Below are 16,539 nucleotides of genomic sequence, written 5' to 3' on the forward strand. Positions count from 1 at the left end.
GAAAAATGCTCAGGCCCCCCAGCTAACAGGGAAATACAAATAAAAATCACATTCAGGTTCTGTTTAACTCCAGTGAGAATGGGCTGCATTTGGAGATCTTCCAGTAACACCTGCACGAGGATGTTGGGAGAAAGGAATATACTCCACTGTTGGTGGGATTGTAGATTTATTCAGCCACTATGGAATTCGGAATGGAGAGTGCTAAGACACCTGAAAATCCATCTACTGTATAATGCAGCTCTCCCACTTCTGGGAATATATCCAAAGGAATTGAAACCTGCATACGAGAACTTGACCTGCAACCATGTATTTATAACAGCACAATCCACAATAGCAAAGACATGGAAATCACCGAGATGCCCACGGAAAGAGGAGTGGATAAAAACACTGGTACATTTGCTCTATGTAATACTACTCAGTCCTTAAAAAGAATGAAATGCTATTACTTCCCAACTAGAGTCCATTTGCTCAGAGAAATAAGCCAATCATAAAAGGATAAATTTCACATTTTCTTTCTGATATAAAGCGACCTTCATGCAAAATACAAGCTCAATAGGTATACAGGTAAGCAAGTTTGTATAGTTCCTATTGTCAAGGTGTATTTAACAAGTTTCCTTGGGAGTTCTCCGTTTATTTAGTAGTAGAGATGCATACAGGGACGTATCTTTCCTTCTCAGTATGCAAGTCTCCATTTTAAGTTCATCTATGAAATCTTCCATCCACAATATGGCCACAATAGCCAGAGCATGACCAAGTGGAAGCCAAGGGCCAAGAGACTTGCTGCATCTCCCCTGGGGTCACAACAGCCCAAGGATCTGAGCTGCCTTTCACTGGCTTCCCAGGAGCATTAGCAAGGAGCTGCTTTGAAAGAGGAACAGCCGGGACTTGAACCAGGGCCCATATGGGCTGTTGGCATCATGGCAGCAGCTTAACTCACTGCCATAACACCAGACCCTTATTTCTCATCTTTAAATCCGGTTATTTGCAATGTGTTTTTTATTATTTAATAGTGAGTTGTCTATATTTCGTATATGGTTTTGAATATTAATCTCTTATCCCATACATCACCTGTAAGATATAGGCATTGATTTTTCCTAGATCTTATTCTTAAGCACAGGACATACGCTTATCTGTGTCTTTGACTTTATTTTGTAAATATTTCCCTATCTTCAGTGCACCAATCTTTCATCTTCTTAGGTGCATTAATTATGAAATATTTGTGTGGCAACTGTAAGTGTAACATTTTGTGTCGCTCATTTTAAGGTGTGGAAGTGTTGCTGAGTTTTACCCACCAGCTATGTATCCTCAACATCCTAACAGCTCTGGTGGCGTTTGTAAAGTAAGATCACATCATCAGGAGACAGAACAAAATTCTTTCCTACTCGGATTTTCATCTTAGTTTTAGATTTTTTTTAAAGCTCATTTTTCTTATCTAATTGCTCTGTGCTAACTCAGGAATTGGTTTCTCTTTTTTCCCAGTTCTTTGAAGTGCTGACTTGCAGTTTGTTTACTGTTTGGTTTTGCATTTATCACTATATTTTGTCTATGAACTGCTTTTGTTGACTCATGTAGGTTTTGGCGTGTGAATGTGTATTCAGACTCATCACCCCCTGTCCAGATGACACATGACAGAAAGTCTGTTATCAAAGCCTGCTTCCTGCTGCAGTTGTGCGCACCCCCTCTAGCTGTTCAGATCTATTCTCATCTGCTTTATACATCTAGTGTGAGGACTGACTCGAACATCATCCCTGAAGGACCCCCATCATTGACTGGGTACTATTTTAGGTATCTGCTTTGCCTTCCCAAGGCTCCCAAATTTCACACTGTTCTGGTTGCGCACCAATCCACTGTAACCTCACGGCACCGTCTCTGACTATTGCTATTGTCACCAACCCTTCGCGGTCCCTCCCACTAATCTCTGTCCTTCTGCCAAGCCTGTGGCTCTGACAATCCCGTCCACCAATCCCTCACAGCCTGTAATGCCCACCCCCACCACAAAGCAGGTACACTCTGGTGTGTGTGTCTCTCTTCTCCCTTGGCATGGTTCCCCCTTCCCCTCCCCTTGCAGCCCCCAGGTCAGAAGACATTTGCCTTCTCTCTCCCTCCTTCTGCCTCTGCTCTTGCCCTTACCCGGCTGGAATCATAACACCTCCTAGGTGCCCCACTGCATCTGGTATTTTGGCTTATTGCAGCAAACTTACCCTGAAAAGAGGACCTGGTTCCACATAAGAGCTAACATCTAGGGGTTATAGCATTGGGAGCAAATGAATTCCAAATTGTTCCATCATCGTGAGGAATTTGATCACTTTTGCCTCAATGTCGACTTTGCTGTACATACAACTTCCACTCTCCTGTGCATCTTCTGCCTTCCGTTTGCATGGAGAACCTTTGTTCAGCCTTTAGTTTTCTCTTTTTTCCTTTATTCAATTTTATCAATATGGGGCTTCTCCCCCTACCCCTCTCCTTCCTCCCTCTCCCTTCCTCCCCACCTCATTGTCCCCTGTATTTTATAATAATACAGTCCTTCAGCTACATGACATTGTAGATGAATTTTCAGGTGTCTTAGCACTCTCCATTCCGAATTCCATAGTGGCTGAATAAATCTACAATCCCACCAACAGTGGTAACACCCAGGCAGAACCCAAACTCTCGTGTGTTCCGTTATCCCAAGAGATCCTTGCTGCCTTCTGTCAAATGGTCATGATCCAGCCGGCCCTGCAAGGTTCTCATCACTGGACTCAAGGAGTCATTTGTTTCTCCAATAGGCAAGAACCTTGATGGCCAGTGCAGTCTGGGCAGAAGATTACTACTACATTCATATAACCCGCAGGTCTACAGGAGCCAATGTGGCCATCATGAATTCCGCTACGTCCACGGGAAGCCTGGAATTATGCACCGACTGTTTAACTCCTTGATCCATGCTTTGCAATAAACAGCAATTCCCTTTAACCTCCCCATGTCAGTGATTGGTTTTCTGTGTTTTGGGTGCGACATTTCAGTATGTCCATAGCACTGCACCATATAAAAGGCCACCAAAGCCAATTAGAAACTGGGGAGACTTTATTAGCCAGCAAGCGACTGCCCCCACTCAGAAGAGGTCTGAAGGAGACAGCCCCCAGCTGTCAGGGCAGTGAGCTTGTAAAGGCAGAAACTGGGAGGCAAGATGGCTGTATATGGTGTAGACAGGTTTAAACTGAGGGAGAATCATAAGCCAGGGTGAGGCACAAAGGGAAGATACTAGGAAAAAATAGAGGCCTGACCAATGGCAGAGGCATAACTGGAGACCCATGGACACGGGGAAACAGTGGCGACAGGGAGGGCTATTGCTGGAACCAGATAACCAAGTTGGCAAGCAGTGATCAAATCCAAGTTCCAGCAGCAGCCATATTTTTAGCTGTAGCCAAAGCAGCGGCAGCCAGGCGGGAAAGGGAGTTCAGCAGGAGCTCGGGAGGCACACAAGCAAAGAACTGCCCATCCTGCTGATTTGTGTGGCCAGACCACAAGCAGAGACAGAGCAGCAGACTCCAGGGGTGGTGCAGGAACAGGGTGGATCTCACAGCACAGATCCCACCAGTGCCATTCTGTGAACTGGGGCAAAGATTGTGGATCTCAGGGACAACTGGGAGCTGGTTCATTTCTGGGCCAGTGCTTGGCACTGATCCACAGGGAGGGCAGTGCCAACTTCGCATCCTGCAGGTTCCACATGCAGTGGGTCCCAGTTTGGGGGTTCTACAGCAGCATCTCCAACCAGTTCAAGGAGTTGCTCAGCAACAGCATTAAACTGGGGGCAGTCAGTGTCCCCAGATCTCCAGAAGTGCCATGTCAGGAGCCATTTTGTGCAGGGGGGCATAGGCTGAGTGACAGCAGGAGCAGTAAGCCACACATGCACTGCAACAGGAGTGACTAGATGCTGTTTTCACAGAACCAGACACTGAGACTGGAGGGACAACAGTGAGCTGTGCAAGTGCTAAACTAGGAACAAAATCACTTCCGGCTTAGTGCATTGCACTGATGCTCCAGAAAAATCAGTTCTGCAGGTTTCACCCAAAATAGGTCTGGGTGGCCCACAGACCTAATGGCCAGCAAATGTCTGCATGATCAGCACCACTGACAATCCAGAAGTGGGAAAAAGACAACGGAGTGGCCATAGCACAGGATCACTGGAGGTGGAGAGTGCTGAGCCAGAGGCTGGGGCTACGGAGGGAATTTGTGGCGGAAGTCTAACACAAGAGCCCAGGCCTGAAGTTCAGTAGAAGTGGCACAAGCTACTCAGCCATTAAAAAGAATGAAATTCTATCATTTGCAACCAAATGGTACTGACTAGAGACCATTATGCTCAGGGAAATAAGTCAGTCCCAGAAGGACAAATACCATATGTTCTCTCTGATGTAAGGCAGCGTTAATGCAAATTATAAGATCAATGACCCTTTCAATATGGTTTTGCTGCAACCAATGGGTTTTGATATTGTTTTATTTCCATTTGTTCCAAATAGCTTTTTTCCCCCTCTGATTAAATTCTTCACTGACTCATAGATTACACAGTAGCATAATTTTCTCCAAGAAGTTGTTGTGGTGTTGTAATTTTTTATTTTTCTTCCCATTGTTGATTTTGTTTTGTGGCTTCTCATTTAAGGGGCTGTATAGTAACTGTGTAATAGAGACTATCATATCCAGTTTTGAAGATACAATGCAGTATTTATCTCTACTTCCAAATCAAAGATGAATTCCCAAGGAAACTGTTGGATGTATCTTGGCAATAGTATGCTGGACTGTCTGCCATTGTCTGTGCCAGCATTGTCAGAGCACACTTATATAACAGAATGATGGACTTACGACTACTTATGAAGTGCTACATATTGCAATAAAATGGGAGGAGGGTACTTGGGGAAGGGGTAGGGGAAATCCCAGAGCTTATGGAATTGTATCATAAATTTAAAAATAAAATAGAGAGGGGGAAAAGGAAAAACCCTCATCTTGGTGGCCTTTACGCGGCAAGCAATCAACCAAGGGAACAGAAGCTACAATAAGGTTAGAGCCACGGTGAGCAATTCTGTAGTTATAGTTGCAGTTTAACTTGTTGGAAATTGATTCTATTTTTTCTTGGCGCTCAGTTCCCAGGCCCTGGTTCCTCCTAAATGGGGAGTGTCAGTCTAACCTGACCAGTGACCTGTGCATATGCTCATCCTGTCACAAGTACATGTAGAAATCCAGCATAGCGCGTTAGACAGAAGACTTCCAGAACTGGCTGATGGTGATGGCAACAGCATATTATAAGCACACTCATTAACAGGCATAACTCAAAAACCGTTCCAATGTGGGGTGGGTGTTGTGATGCAGTGGGGGTAAGATGCCACTTGCTATCTGTGTGTCATGTGAGAATGCTGGGGTTCATGTCCAGACTCTGCTTCTGATCCAGTTTCTTACTAATGCTCACCCTGGGAGGCAGAGATAATGACTCAAGTACTTGGTCCCTGCCACCCACATGGGAGACCCCGGTGGAGCTCGTGGCTCCTGCCCAGCCTCGCCCAGCCCTGGCATCTGTGGCAGGTCTGTCATGCCAAGGTTGCCTGTGCACCTCCCTTAGCCTATGCACCTTTGCTCAACTCTGCAGGAAGCAGTAAACAATGTGTCAGGTCGGCCTGTGTCCCACAGTTCATGGAAACACTATAGAGACAACTTCCTCACCGAGAGTTCCTCATGGTCAGGACTCTCAGAACCCAGTTTCCATTCAACCCACCATCCTTAGTGGTCCTAAGATATGTGCAGGTGTGTGGCTCATCATTTAAAGCAGGAGAACTCATTTGGTCAGTTTTGTGTGTGCTGTGTTGCTTCCTACAAGCACTAGTTATTATGGACAATCTTAAATTTTTCTGCCCCCCTTTTCAGTGTTAAGACATCCCAGGACACAGAAACATTCAAAGCACTTATTTTTTGGTGAGTTGAGTAGATGACAAGGTTTCCTAGCCAATTGATCACTCCACGCCATGTCATCCGGATATTTTAGAATTTCCCTGAGGGGGCACAGTTCTAAAGAATTGAGATAAGACCCCATGTGAAAGCCTAGTGCCTAAAGTTCTCACCTAGCATGTGCAAGGGACCCCGTTGGGCCACCAGTTCATATCTTGGCTGCTCCACTCCCTTCCAGCACTCTGTGGCCTGGGAAAGCAGTCGAGGATGGCCCAAAGCCTTGGACCCTGCATCCATGTGGGAGACCTGGAAGAAGCTCTGGCTTCAAACTGGTTCAGCTCTGGCCATTATGGCCTCATGGGGAGTGAACCTGCAGATAGAAAATCTTTCTCTTGATATCTCCTCTTTCCAACAAAAATTAATAAATATTTTCAAAAATTAGGAGTACTTTCTTGGGGACTCCCCCCACTGCACAAATGCGTCACTGGACTCAGAACTCCAACCACGGTGAAATTCACAGAATCTGTGGCCTGACCGCTGAGTATATATCTCAGAACTGGTTCTCCAGTTACTGAGGCCTGTGCAGTGGACAGCATGCCCAGAGGACATGAAAACCAGTTCATTAGGCATGCAGAGGATGTCTAGTACCATGGAGGGCATAAAAAAAGTGGACAGTTCTCTCCGTCAAGCTATGACACATAGTATATGGGAGAACTGAGACTCAAAGGTGGACTATGTCAACAAATGGACCTTGGAAGGATTTCCTCAACCTTGAAGCTAAAAAATCAAAAGCATTTCCGAACTATTAAAATAACTTTAGTAATATTCTCAGAACATGCTCCACCCTGGAGACTCTGAGAGGACTGGGGTGTCTGTTCCCCATTTCTGTATATCGATGCGGTGAGGTTTCTGAGAGCAGACCTCTCACCTTCTCCCCACACTTCCAAAACACAGAAAGAAAAAAAAAGAGATTGGAGGCAGTGGTCTCATCCACTTTCTCCCATTTGTCAAAATCCCCATTCATTAATGATCCACATGGGCGTGTATCCCAATCATGTATGTAATCACCATAAATAATAAAATCAATTTATTATTTAACGAAAGAATTAAGGTCAGCAGTAAAGCTGCAAGCAGTTGCCAACGCCAAGTTGAACAGTGCAATCTAGACTTATCATACAATGCAACAGCAGGTTAAACAGAACACCTGTAAGAGACAATTGGATTGATACTTCACCAAATCCATGCTCTGTCCTTTCCTTCCACAAGTGCAAGAAAGTGTCTTGTCAAGCAAAACTTAACTTATTGTACCTCACTAATTCCCTCCAGAATCCCAGCACACAGCAGGCAGGAAATGGCCACAATGCCAGTTGTACCCTCATTCCGTGGAGGCCTTGGACATACACTACTCATTCATCAGGTACCCTGGGTCCCCAACAGATTGAGGGCTCCCACACGCTTTAGGAAAACCCCACCGCTCTCAGCTCCTGTTCTTCCTCAGAGCGGTTCCCTCTGCAGTCAGATTTGGGCAGTGCTTGCCCTCAGCAGAGTAGATTCCATGCTAGAGTTCAACAGTTCAGGCCCGAGCTGATCTCCACCTCCACATAAAATGCAACGAAATGACCAAGGCACAGGTCTCCGTGGAGTGGGACACTGGGGATCAATTAGAGGGGAGAGAGCAGTGTCTAGAGGTGAGGCGATGGGCTCTGCACACAAAATACAGCAGCCCACACCTCGGACTCCACGCAAAGCCCAAGGCAGCTGAGGGTGACCGTCCCATTTTCACAGGACAAGGTGATGCAGATTTGGGCCCAGCTCTACGCATGCACAGAAGAGAAAGAATTCAAAGATGCAGCAAAGATGTTTTCCGATCCTAGCATGAGGAAAAGCGCTAGAAGTGAGTGTGGTTAGGAAGGAATTTGATGAGACGTCTAGAAATATCCTTCTTCTGACTGATTCAGCCCAGGAAATCTAAGCGCTGTAGAGGAGATTGGCTTGATGAGGACCCCTTGATCTCTGATGGTTCCTGTGGTCCCTGCCTTGGCGGCAGCTCTGGGACCACGCTGTGGCACGGAGACATTTTCAATAAAATGTCGTTGGGCTGTCAGAAGGAAACGTGACTGCTGCATCGGTTTCCTCTCCCACACATCACTGCAACCTGCAGACAAGGTGAGTTCAGGAACAACACTGCCTTCTGATACCTCAGTCAGCTCTCACCAAGGGAGTCATGAGACAGGAACCACAGTCACTGGGCAGTTCCATGAGAAAGCAGAAAGTCAAGATGATTTCCAAGTGGAGACACAGTGTACGCACCTGCTGTCCTGTCCCGTGTGGGGCCGAGTCCCTCTGGAGTCAGGAGGCCTGACCGTGGTTAACATGGAGGGGGGACACGCAGGGTGGCACCTGGGGTCCCGGCGTGTGTGAGTCTGCCGAGCTCACTCAGCGCTGTCCTGTCCCGTGGTGGGGCCGAGTCCCTCTGGAGTCAGGAGGCCTGACCGTGGTTAACATGGAGGGGGGACACGCAGGGTGGCACCTGGGGTCCCGGTGTGTGTGAGTCTGCCGAGCTCACTCAGCGCTGTCCTGTCCCGTGGTGGGGCCGAGTCCCTCTGGAGTCAGGAGGCCTGACCGTGGTTAACATGGAGGGGGGACACGCAGGGTGGCACCTGGGGTCCCGGCGTGTGTGAGTCTGCCGAGCTCACTCAGCGCTGTCCTGGGATGCTGCTGCGTGTGGCAGAGGCTCAGGCAACTTGCCCGTATTCCTGAGCTCACGGGAGCAGTTCAGAGTGTGGATAAACTTTCAGTTCCATACAATGAATCAGGATCCTGCACGTGCTGTGCTCATGTGTAGTGTTCCTGATTTCCTCTGCACTCTTTCAGTCTTAACCCCCTATTGGGTTCAGCAATACACCTTTAGAATGACTAAGAGAGTTATGAATCTCAGACCCATTCCACAGCTATAGGAGCTTTATTCTCCAGGGGTAGCAGAACAGGTGTGGTGTTTCATGTGAGAACAGAGCATCCAAACAGGTCCCTACCCAAGAAGGTGCTTGACATCAGTGGAAACAGACCCTGAGCTCAGCTCCAGGGCCCTGTGTTAGAGCTGGTAGTCTATGGTCTAGGAGCTCTGAATAGGAGCAGTCTCTACTGTTGCCTGACATCATGTGTTTCAGTCTGGAAAGCCAGAAAGTGGTTACTCACTACCCTCAGGTCATCACTTTGATGCACTGAGCTCAAACTATACCTCTGATGCCCCACATGTAAACCTGGGCTCCCCTCAATCAGGAAGTCTGTGGAAATCCTCAACTCACAGGCCACGATGTTCAGGGACACTGTTGGACACACGTGCAGGCAGCCTAACTAAAGTCTTTCTTCCCTTCATTCTAATCCCAGATCAAACAAAGTGATGCAGAAATCGGCCAGAGGCAATTCCACACTTATTTCACTGATTCTGTTTGTGTGTTGTGTGTGTGGATAAGAGGAAATACAATTGAAATTGTTTCACTTCACAAGTGTGAACTCACGTAAGGTCTTGGTTTTAAGTAAAGCTCTGATTCCATATGACAATAAACAGTTGGGCATTCGCATGCAGGCAGTGATGGTCACCGCCGGTGCCCCATGAGTTGGTGAGCTGATGTGGGGTGTGGCAGAGCAAGCAAGCACCCTTAGCCCTGGGATCTGCCCCATAGAGTCACTGCTCATGCGCATCTGACTGAAGTCCTTATCTCACAAGCACTTGTCATGTCCCTCAAACATTTCATCTGGAAACTCTTGTTCACCAGTTCAGCCACACTTAGCAAACACACCGAAAGGACCAGCTGAGAGGCAGCTGTTGAAAGTGAGTAATCACAGTTTGCTCTCATTTGCTGCTTTTCGCAACGGCACAATAAGGACTCTGAGTGTCACCCAGCTCCATGTCCTTGACACAGTACTGCTCAGGTAAGCAGCTGCTCAGAGACCAAGGACAGGGACAGACATATGGTAAACAAAAATGGAATCCAGTTCAGGAGGGAGAGGCAAGGAAGAATACCGTCACCACAGCCCCACGCCGTGACCCAGGATGACCACATGTCCACGCAGCCCCATTGTAGTTACTTAATGCGAGTTCATTGCGTGCTCTGGGCACTGATAGACATTTCCTGAGCAACCGGGAAGGCTGAAACTCTGCTTAGCCGAAGCTTGAAGCAGCCACATGGGTAAAGCCCATGATGGTGTGAGGTTTGCATTCAGTGCAGCGACGGGACATTGGTTGGGAGCCCGGCCTCATGTGTGTGGGTGTTTTGGTTCTAGTCCGGGTTCTGCCTCTGCATGTGGCTTCCTGAAATGCGCTGGGAGTCGGCAGATGGTGCCCCACATCACTGAGAGCACTCAAATCCAGTGTGAGCTCTGGACAAGCTACCGTGAGTCGTAAAGGATTGTGAGTTTGACCATAAAGCAGTGATACTGGGGATCTCCCTGGGGGGAGACCATGGAGAGAACAGTGTCCTTGGGTTTGGTGCTTGCCTGAGAGGAGTACGAGGGACTCAACTGTAGGAGACGGTAAGTCAACGGTGAGCCTAGAATTCACAACTGGAGCAAATCTCGCAGTCACACTTGGCAGCTTCTACTGTTACTGAATTAAACAAAGACATTGGGGAGTGCAGGGAGCCCTGCCTTAGCCAGTACCCCTGAGCAGGGATAGCATGGGTGGATGGGATGTGGCCAGAGAACGCTCAGGAGGATGCCGTCTGTTTCTCCTTGCAGCCTGTGGTGCTGCTCCTCCTGGACTCCACAGCAATGGAAATGTCACCACATGGTTTTTGGGAAATGCATGTTATGCAGACCTCTGTGTGAAGAACACCAACTGCCACAAACCAAGCTCATCATTCAGCATTGCATTGCTGATATACTGAATCCCTCACCAGAGGGGATGGGGGGAGGGCCCTGGGTTCCAATGCTGTGGACGACCTGCAGGGCTGCTGAACGTCCATCCCAAACATGTCTGAGTCAGAGTTCTCTCCTGCAGGTGTCTCCTCCACCATGCTGGGCTCCTCACTGCTTCTTCCCCTTGCCAGGACCCTGAGACACTAAGAGCTCATGGAGAAATGGAACCACACTTCCAGTGATTTCATTTTGTTGGGACTCTTTCCCCAAAACCCAACTGGAATCCTGCTCTTGTCGCTCACCATCTTGGTGTTTGCTATTGCAACATCTGGTAACCTAATTATGGTCCACCTCATCCACGTGGACGCCCGGCTGCACACACCCATGTACATCTTGCTCAGCCAGCTCTCCCTCATGGACCTCATGTACATCTCCACCACTGTGCCCAAGATGGCCTTCAACTTCCTCTCTGGACAGAACACCATTTCCTTCCTGGGATGTGGAGTGCAGATCTCTTTCTTTCTGACAATGGCAGGCTCTGAAGGCTTGCTGCTGGCATCCATGGCCTACGACCGTTACTTGGCCATCTGCCACCCTCTCCACTACCCTGTGCGCATGAGCAAGCAGGTGTGTGTTAAGATGATCCTTGCCACCTGGGTCATAGGCACCGTTAACTCCATTGCACATGCATACTATGTTCTCCACATCCCTTACTGCAGGGCCAGGGCCATTGACCACTTCTTCTGTGACATCCCAGCCATGTTGTCCGTTGCCTGCATGGACACTGGAGTCTATGAGTACACAGTCTTTATGAGCACTAGCTTTTTCCTCCTCGTCCCTCTCCTGGGCATCAGTGTTTCCTACGGCAAGGTTCTGTATGCCATTTTCCGCATGCGCTCCAAAGAGGGGAGGAAAAAGGCTTTCACCACTTGTTCAGCTCATTTAACCGTGGTAACTTTCTACTACATTCCATTTGCCTGCACCTATCTTCGGCCAAGGAACCTGCGCTCCCCCACCGAGGACAAGGCCCTGGCTGTCTTCTACACCATCCTCACCCCCATGCTCAACCCCATCATCTACAGCCTCAGGAACAGGGAAGTCCTGGGAGCCGTGACTAGGGTGTTTGGGGTATTCCCTTCCAGGAAGACATGAGCCTGCCTGCCCTATCCTCATCCTGGCTTCCCTATCCCATGTGATGAAGCCACACTATTGTCCCTCTTAAAGCAATAACACTAGTCACATACATGTTCTTCATGTTCTAGCATGTTCACGTGCATGTAATGACCCTTCGGAGCAGCTTTCCATTCCAGGTTCTCCATCATGTACCATTGGCATCCGTATTTCTAATAATAATTTAATGGCATGAAATTGGTTCGTACCCACTGAATCACTATGTGATTGAATGCTTTGAGAACATCTTAGAAGGAATGCCTTCTACAGAGCAGTTGCCCATGCGGGGCTGAGCCTCACATTATTGTCTCCACTGGGAGCTGGACTGTGATGGGGGCGGGGCAATCATGGGTGGATTGGATGCACTGATCACCAAGTGAGCAAGGCACGTGCCTCTCCTGGTAGACTCAGGTGCCTTTGGGGAGCTGACCATCGAGCCCCCTGGTTCCCTGAAAGCAAGACTGGTATCTGGATCTCTTCCGCACTGTACTGCCGTGTCCAGGGGAGCATCTGTGGGCAGTGGGATCAGAAGTGTCGGCAGAACGTACCTAGGCACTCTGATTTTAATTGCTATGTCAATCATATCTCAGTTTTTTAACTTTTGCTTGCTATAATATTTTAAAGTATTTTTCTGAGTTTCAAAAAGCTTTCAATAGTGTTTCTTTGTCTGATGGGTCTTCATCCATTTAATTTAATGCAATCGAGTGCGATGCCCATGGTATGACAACATAGTGCTTCAAGCAGCAGCAGTGTGACGAGACCCCGACTGTGAAGTCAGCTCTGGACCGGCCTTCCCAGAGCCCTGCCGTAACCTGTGGTGCAGCCATTCATCACGTTTGGTTTGCCAGTCCCTGTTCCCACACTACAGCTTGAACCAGCCCACAAAGGACACGGGCAGGATGCTCGTCCCCATCTCCCACGCTCCTATGCTCCCACCACTGCATGCAAGCCGGGCTCCTCCACTATGTGAGCAGCCGGCTCCAGCTCCCAACCCTTCGCTTAGCCACCCCCCCTTTGTCCCTTAGCTGTTGAGGGGATTGTAGAATAGGAGTCGGGATCTCTCTGCCTGCTCATTTCCAAGAGAGACACCTACAATTGAAAATTGCCTGCTGAACAAGAAGGCTTTTCACGTCCTGTTGTGTGCACTGCTTACTTAATGAGGAAGACAAATACTCGTTGCGGATACAGCAGGAGACGCTGTGAAGCCCCGGGAGCATGTGACTGTTTCTGTGGTGTGGAAGAAATCACTAACACAGCGCTGGCTTTGTATTCAGATGAACCCATGCTTGCATGAAACACATTTCTGTAAAGTTAGAAATTTTGAGAAAATCTCCCATTCAAGCATTATCATCCACAAGACATTTATTATAAAATAATTGATCCAGAATTTTCCCGAGTGTTTTGAAGCCTGCAATCATTCCTGAAAGCATGTCTCACAAAACCAATGGATTTTTCTCAAAGCAAAAATGTATTGAAATTAATGAAGGTTGACTCTGTGGCAAGTCTGACTGACAGCACTTAAATTATGTCAGACACTTACACAGTTGCTGAAAGTCTGACTTTTTGAAAATGATTTATTATAGAGGAAGAGGAATGGCCGGAGGGAATGTTCTGCCATCTGCTGATTCCCTCCCAAACGGTGGCAGAGCCAGGGCTGGGCAAGGCTGGGGCTGGGAGGGGAACTCCACCCATCTCCCAGAGGGTTGTAGGGCCCATTCCTGGGTCACCTTCTCCTGTTTTCTCTGGTGCATTAATGCAGAGCTGGGTCAGAAACAGATTAGCTGGAATGAAAACCAACACCCCAACCTGTGTGAGAGTCCGATGTCCCAGGTGGGAACCTCAGTAATAGACCTAGAAGTACAAATACTCAGTGCTAACCAATTCCTCTCGACAAAGTGAACCATGCAAACGTCAGTAAAAACATTGTACGGGGGCCCGGCGCAATAGCGTAATGGTTGAGGTCCTTGCCTTAAATGTGCTGGGAAATCAAATGGGCTGCTGTCCTGCGCATGCGCTCTGCGGAGGCCTGCAGGAAGGCCCTGGCCACCTGCTCTTCCCACCTGGTGGTGGTGGGACTCTTCTACGGAGCAGCTTTGTTTGAACACATGAGGCCCGTGTCCCACAGGTCGGCCAGCCGCAACAAGGCTGAGTCGGCCTTCTACACCATCTTCACCCCTGTGCGGAACAGTGATGTCAGGGGCGTCCTGATCAAGTGCAGGGCTCAGGCGGCCGCCTTTCTCAGCATGATCCCAGCGATTAGCCCCGTCTTTCATGCCTGTGCAAAGTGATTTTGTGGGACTTCCAGAGAATGTTCGGTAGCTCCTGTTGTTCACCGGGGCTTGCATTGTGGTCCCCAGAGAGGGCCTACTATTTCAGACGGCGGAAGAGCAGGTAACCGCATGCCTTCTCCCCTGGACTGTGCACTCTGCCTGTGTCTATGACTTCGACAGGAAACAGTGTCATTGCTGTTCCTCAGAGCTCTGCAGCAGCACTTGTTCTGCCTTAGTGATCTTGGGCTCCGTTTCCTTCTCTATTAAGTGGAGAACATTCACCTTTTGTAAGGCCTATTTTATTCATTTGAAATAGCGACAGAGGAGGGAGACAGAGACACACAGAGATCTTCCATCACCTAGTTCACTCCCCAAATGGCTGCAACAGCCACAGCTGGGCCAGGCTGAGGCCAGCATCCCTGTCCACACCAGGCACCCAACGACTTGAACTGCCTACCCACGTGCGTTAACAGGGAGCAGATGGAAGACCTTTCTCTTTTCCATGTCTCATTTTCTCCCTATAACTCCACCCTTCGAATGAATAGATAAATCTTTACATTATATTTGCATGCATACTTATATTTTTATGTTGACTTTTCTGCATGTATGTGAAAACCCAGTGGGAACAGCATCAACGGGCAAGGTGGGCCGCGTGCACCCCACATCTGGCTGGAAGGAGCTGCGGCTCCTTCTGACAACTGTTGGCAGAGCCCTGAGAGTCCAGTGCACACACTGCCTCTTCTGTGACCTCAGGAGCTGGGAAAGCTGCCCTGTGAAAGCCGTGACACTGAAATCACTTCATCCAGGCGAGTCTATGCTATTTTGTTTGTTGCTAAGAAAGACACGTCACAGATTTCTGGAATTTCTTTCATTCTTTTCATTCACTTATTTTGACCAACAGAATCAGAGACAGATCAGATGTGCAGATCTCCCAGCAATTGCTCACTCCTCAAAGACTGCTGCAGTCAGGACCACAGCAGGCTGAAGCCTGCAGACCCCTAATCCATAAGGTCTCCCACGTGGGTGTAGGGACCCAAGCATCTTGGACCACCAACTGTGGCTCTCTGGGTGCATCAGCAGGAAGTGAATAGGGCACTCTGGGCCATCACTTGCAAAGGCCACATCCCCAGGGGGGCCCAGACACTGTGGGGTGGGATGTGGGTCATGCCAGCATCAGCCAATCGTCCACCCCACAGCTTTCACTGAATTTGGCCTGTGGACGCTGAGTCTTAGTGGAATGGCAGATCCCACTACCTTACATGGTCTGCTGGATAGTTTAGTTGTAGGCATCATTCCCAAAGGCTGGGGTTTGCCCTGCCAGGCGCGTGATCTGTGGGCTGCCCAGGGTGTTATTTTGCTGTGCAGTTACTTCTGATTTTCAGGGTCTTATTTACTTTTGGTTTTGCAACTTGCTTTTGTGGAGATATATAAAAAATAAAATAAAGTGACCTGCCAAGGCTCACATTACAGAGGTGTCCTTTGAACGTTAGTGTCCCAGGTCTGGAGTTGAGGTGTTTCAAAGCCACTTGTGTTGACTTTCCTTTATGGGGTAAGACTATAGGATACCAGTGCAACTTATTTCTTTTGTTGTGGAAATTCAGTTTTCTAGATTACTTGTTGGAAACTTCTTTACTGTTCATGTGTTGATGAATTGTGAGGCAGGCCAGTGTTTGCTTAAAGACATTTTCAAATGAGGAAATTACCAACAACAACAACAACAACAAAGCAGAAAGATGGAAACACATCCCGTCCAGCTACACATGCAGCTATTACTTCATGGTGCCCACCGGGGCCATGTGTCCGCTGCACTGCAAACTGTGCTGGAAAGCCGGGTGCATCTGGCCTGTCTCCATGGGACAGTACACCCCTGGCACAGCTCTGACTTGCTGCAACCCTGGCCTTCTTCCAGGAGGAGGAAATGGATCAAGTAAGTTGTCCTCCTGCACCCAGAAACAAGAAACTTCTAACAAGAATACCTAGGCCATTCTGAGGGCGACTTGGAAAATTGCTTGATATCTTAAACGTAAAAACTTGAGTAAATGGAGAATGTAAATCTGTCTGAGTAAGTGGGGAAAGGTTGTACACAGATGAGAAGTAAGTAAACAGAAAGTTATAACAATGCAGTCATCTGAAGCCCACATCAATGCTATGCAGGCAAAACAATGTTGCTTATTACAAGGTGGAGGAATCCACCATGGGGGGAGGACTTGGGGAGGGGTGGGAGAATCCCAGTACCTATAAAACTGTGTCACATAATACAATGTAATTAATAAATAAATTTATAAAAAAAGTTGCTTATCAATTCAAACACACTGCATCAAGAACACAACCAAAT

The 16,539-nt window shown here is 48.1% G+C and overlaps 1 protein-coding gene across 1 annotated transcript; it reads left to right on the plus strand.

Moving 5' to 3' along the window:
- Positions 1 to 10,938: 10,938 nt before the first annotated feature.
- Positions 10,939 to 11,916, plus strand: LOC101528034 (olfactory receptor 2L13-like). Its single transcript, XM_004599825.3, has one exon. It carries the CDS (start codon positions 10,978 to 10,980, stop codon positions 11,914 to 11,916), a length of 939 nt encoding a protein of 312 aa, XP_004599882.3. The 5' UTR covers positions 10,939 to 10,977.
- The last annotated feature ends 4,623 nt before the right edge of the window (positions 11,917 to 16,539 follow it).

This window comes from Ochotona princeps, chromosome 19 (genome assembly GCF_030435755.1).
Source record: "Ochotona princeps isolate mOchPri1 chromosome 19, mOchPri1.hap1, whole genome shotgun sequence".
Taxonomy (NCBI): domain Eukaryota; kingdom Metazoa; phylum Chordata; class Mammalia; order Lagomorpha; family Ochotonidae; genus Ochotona; species Ochotona princeps.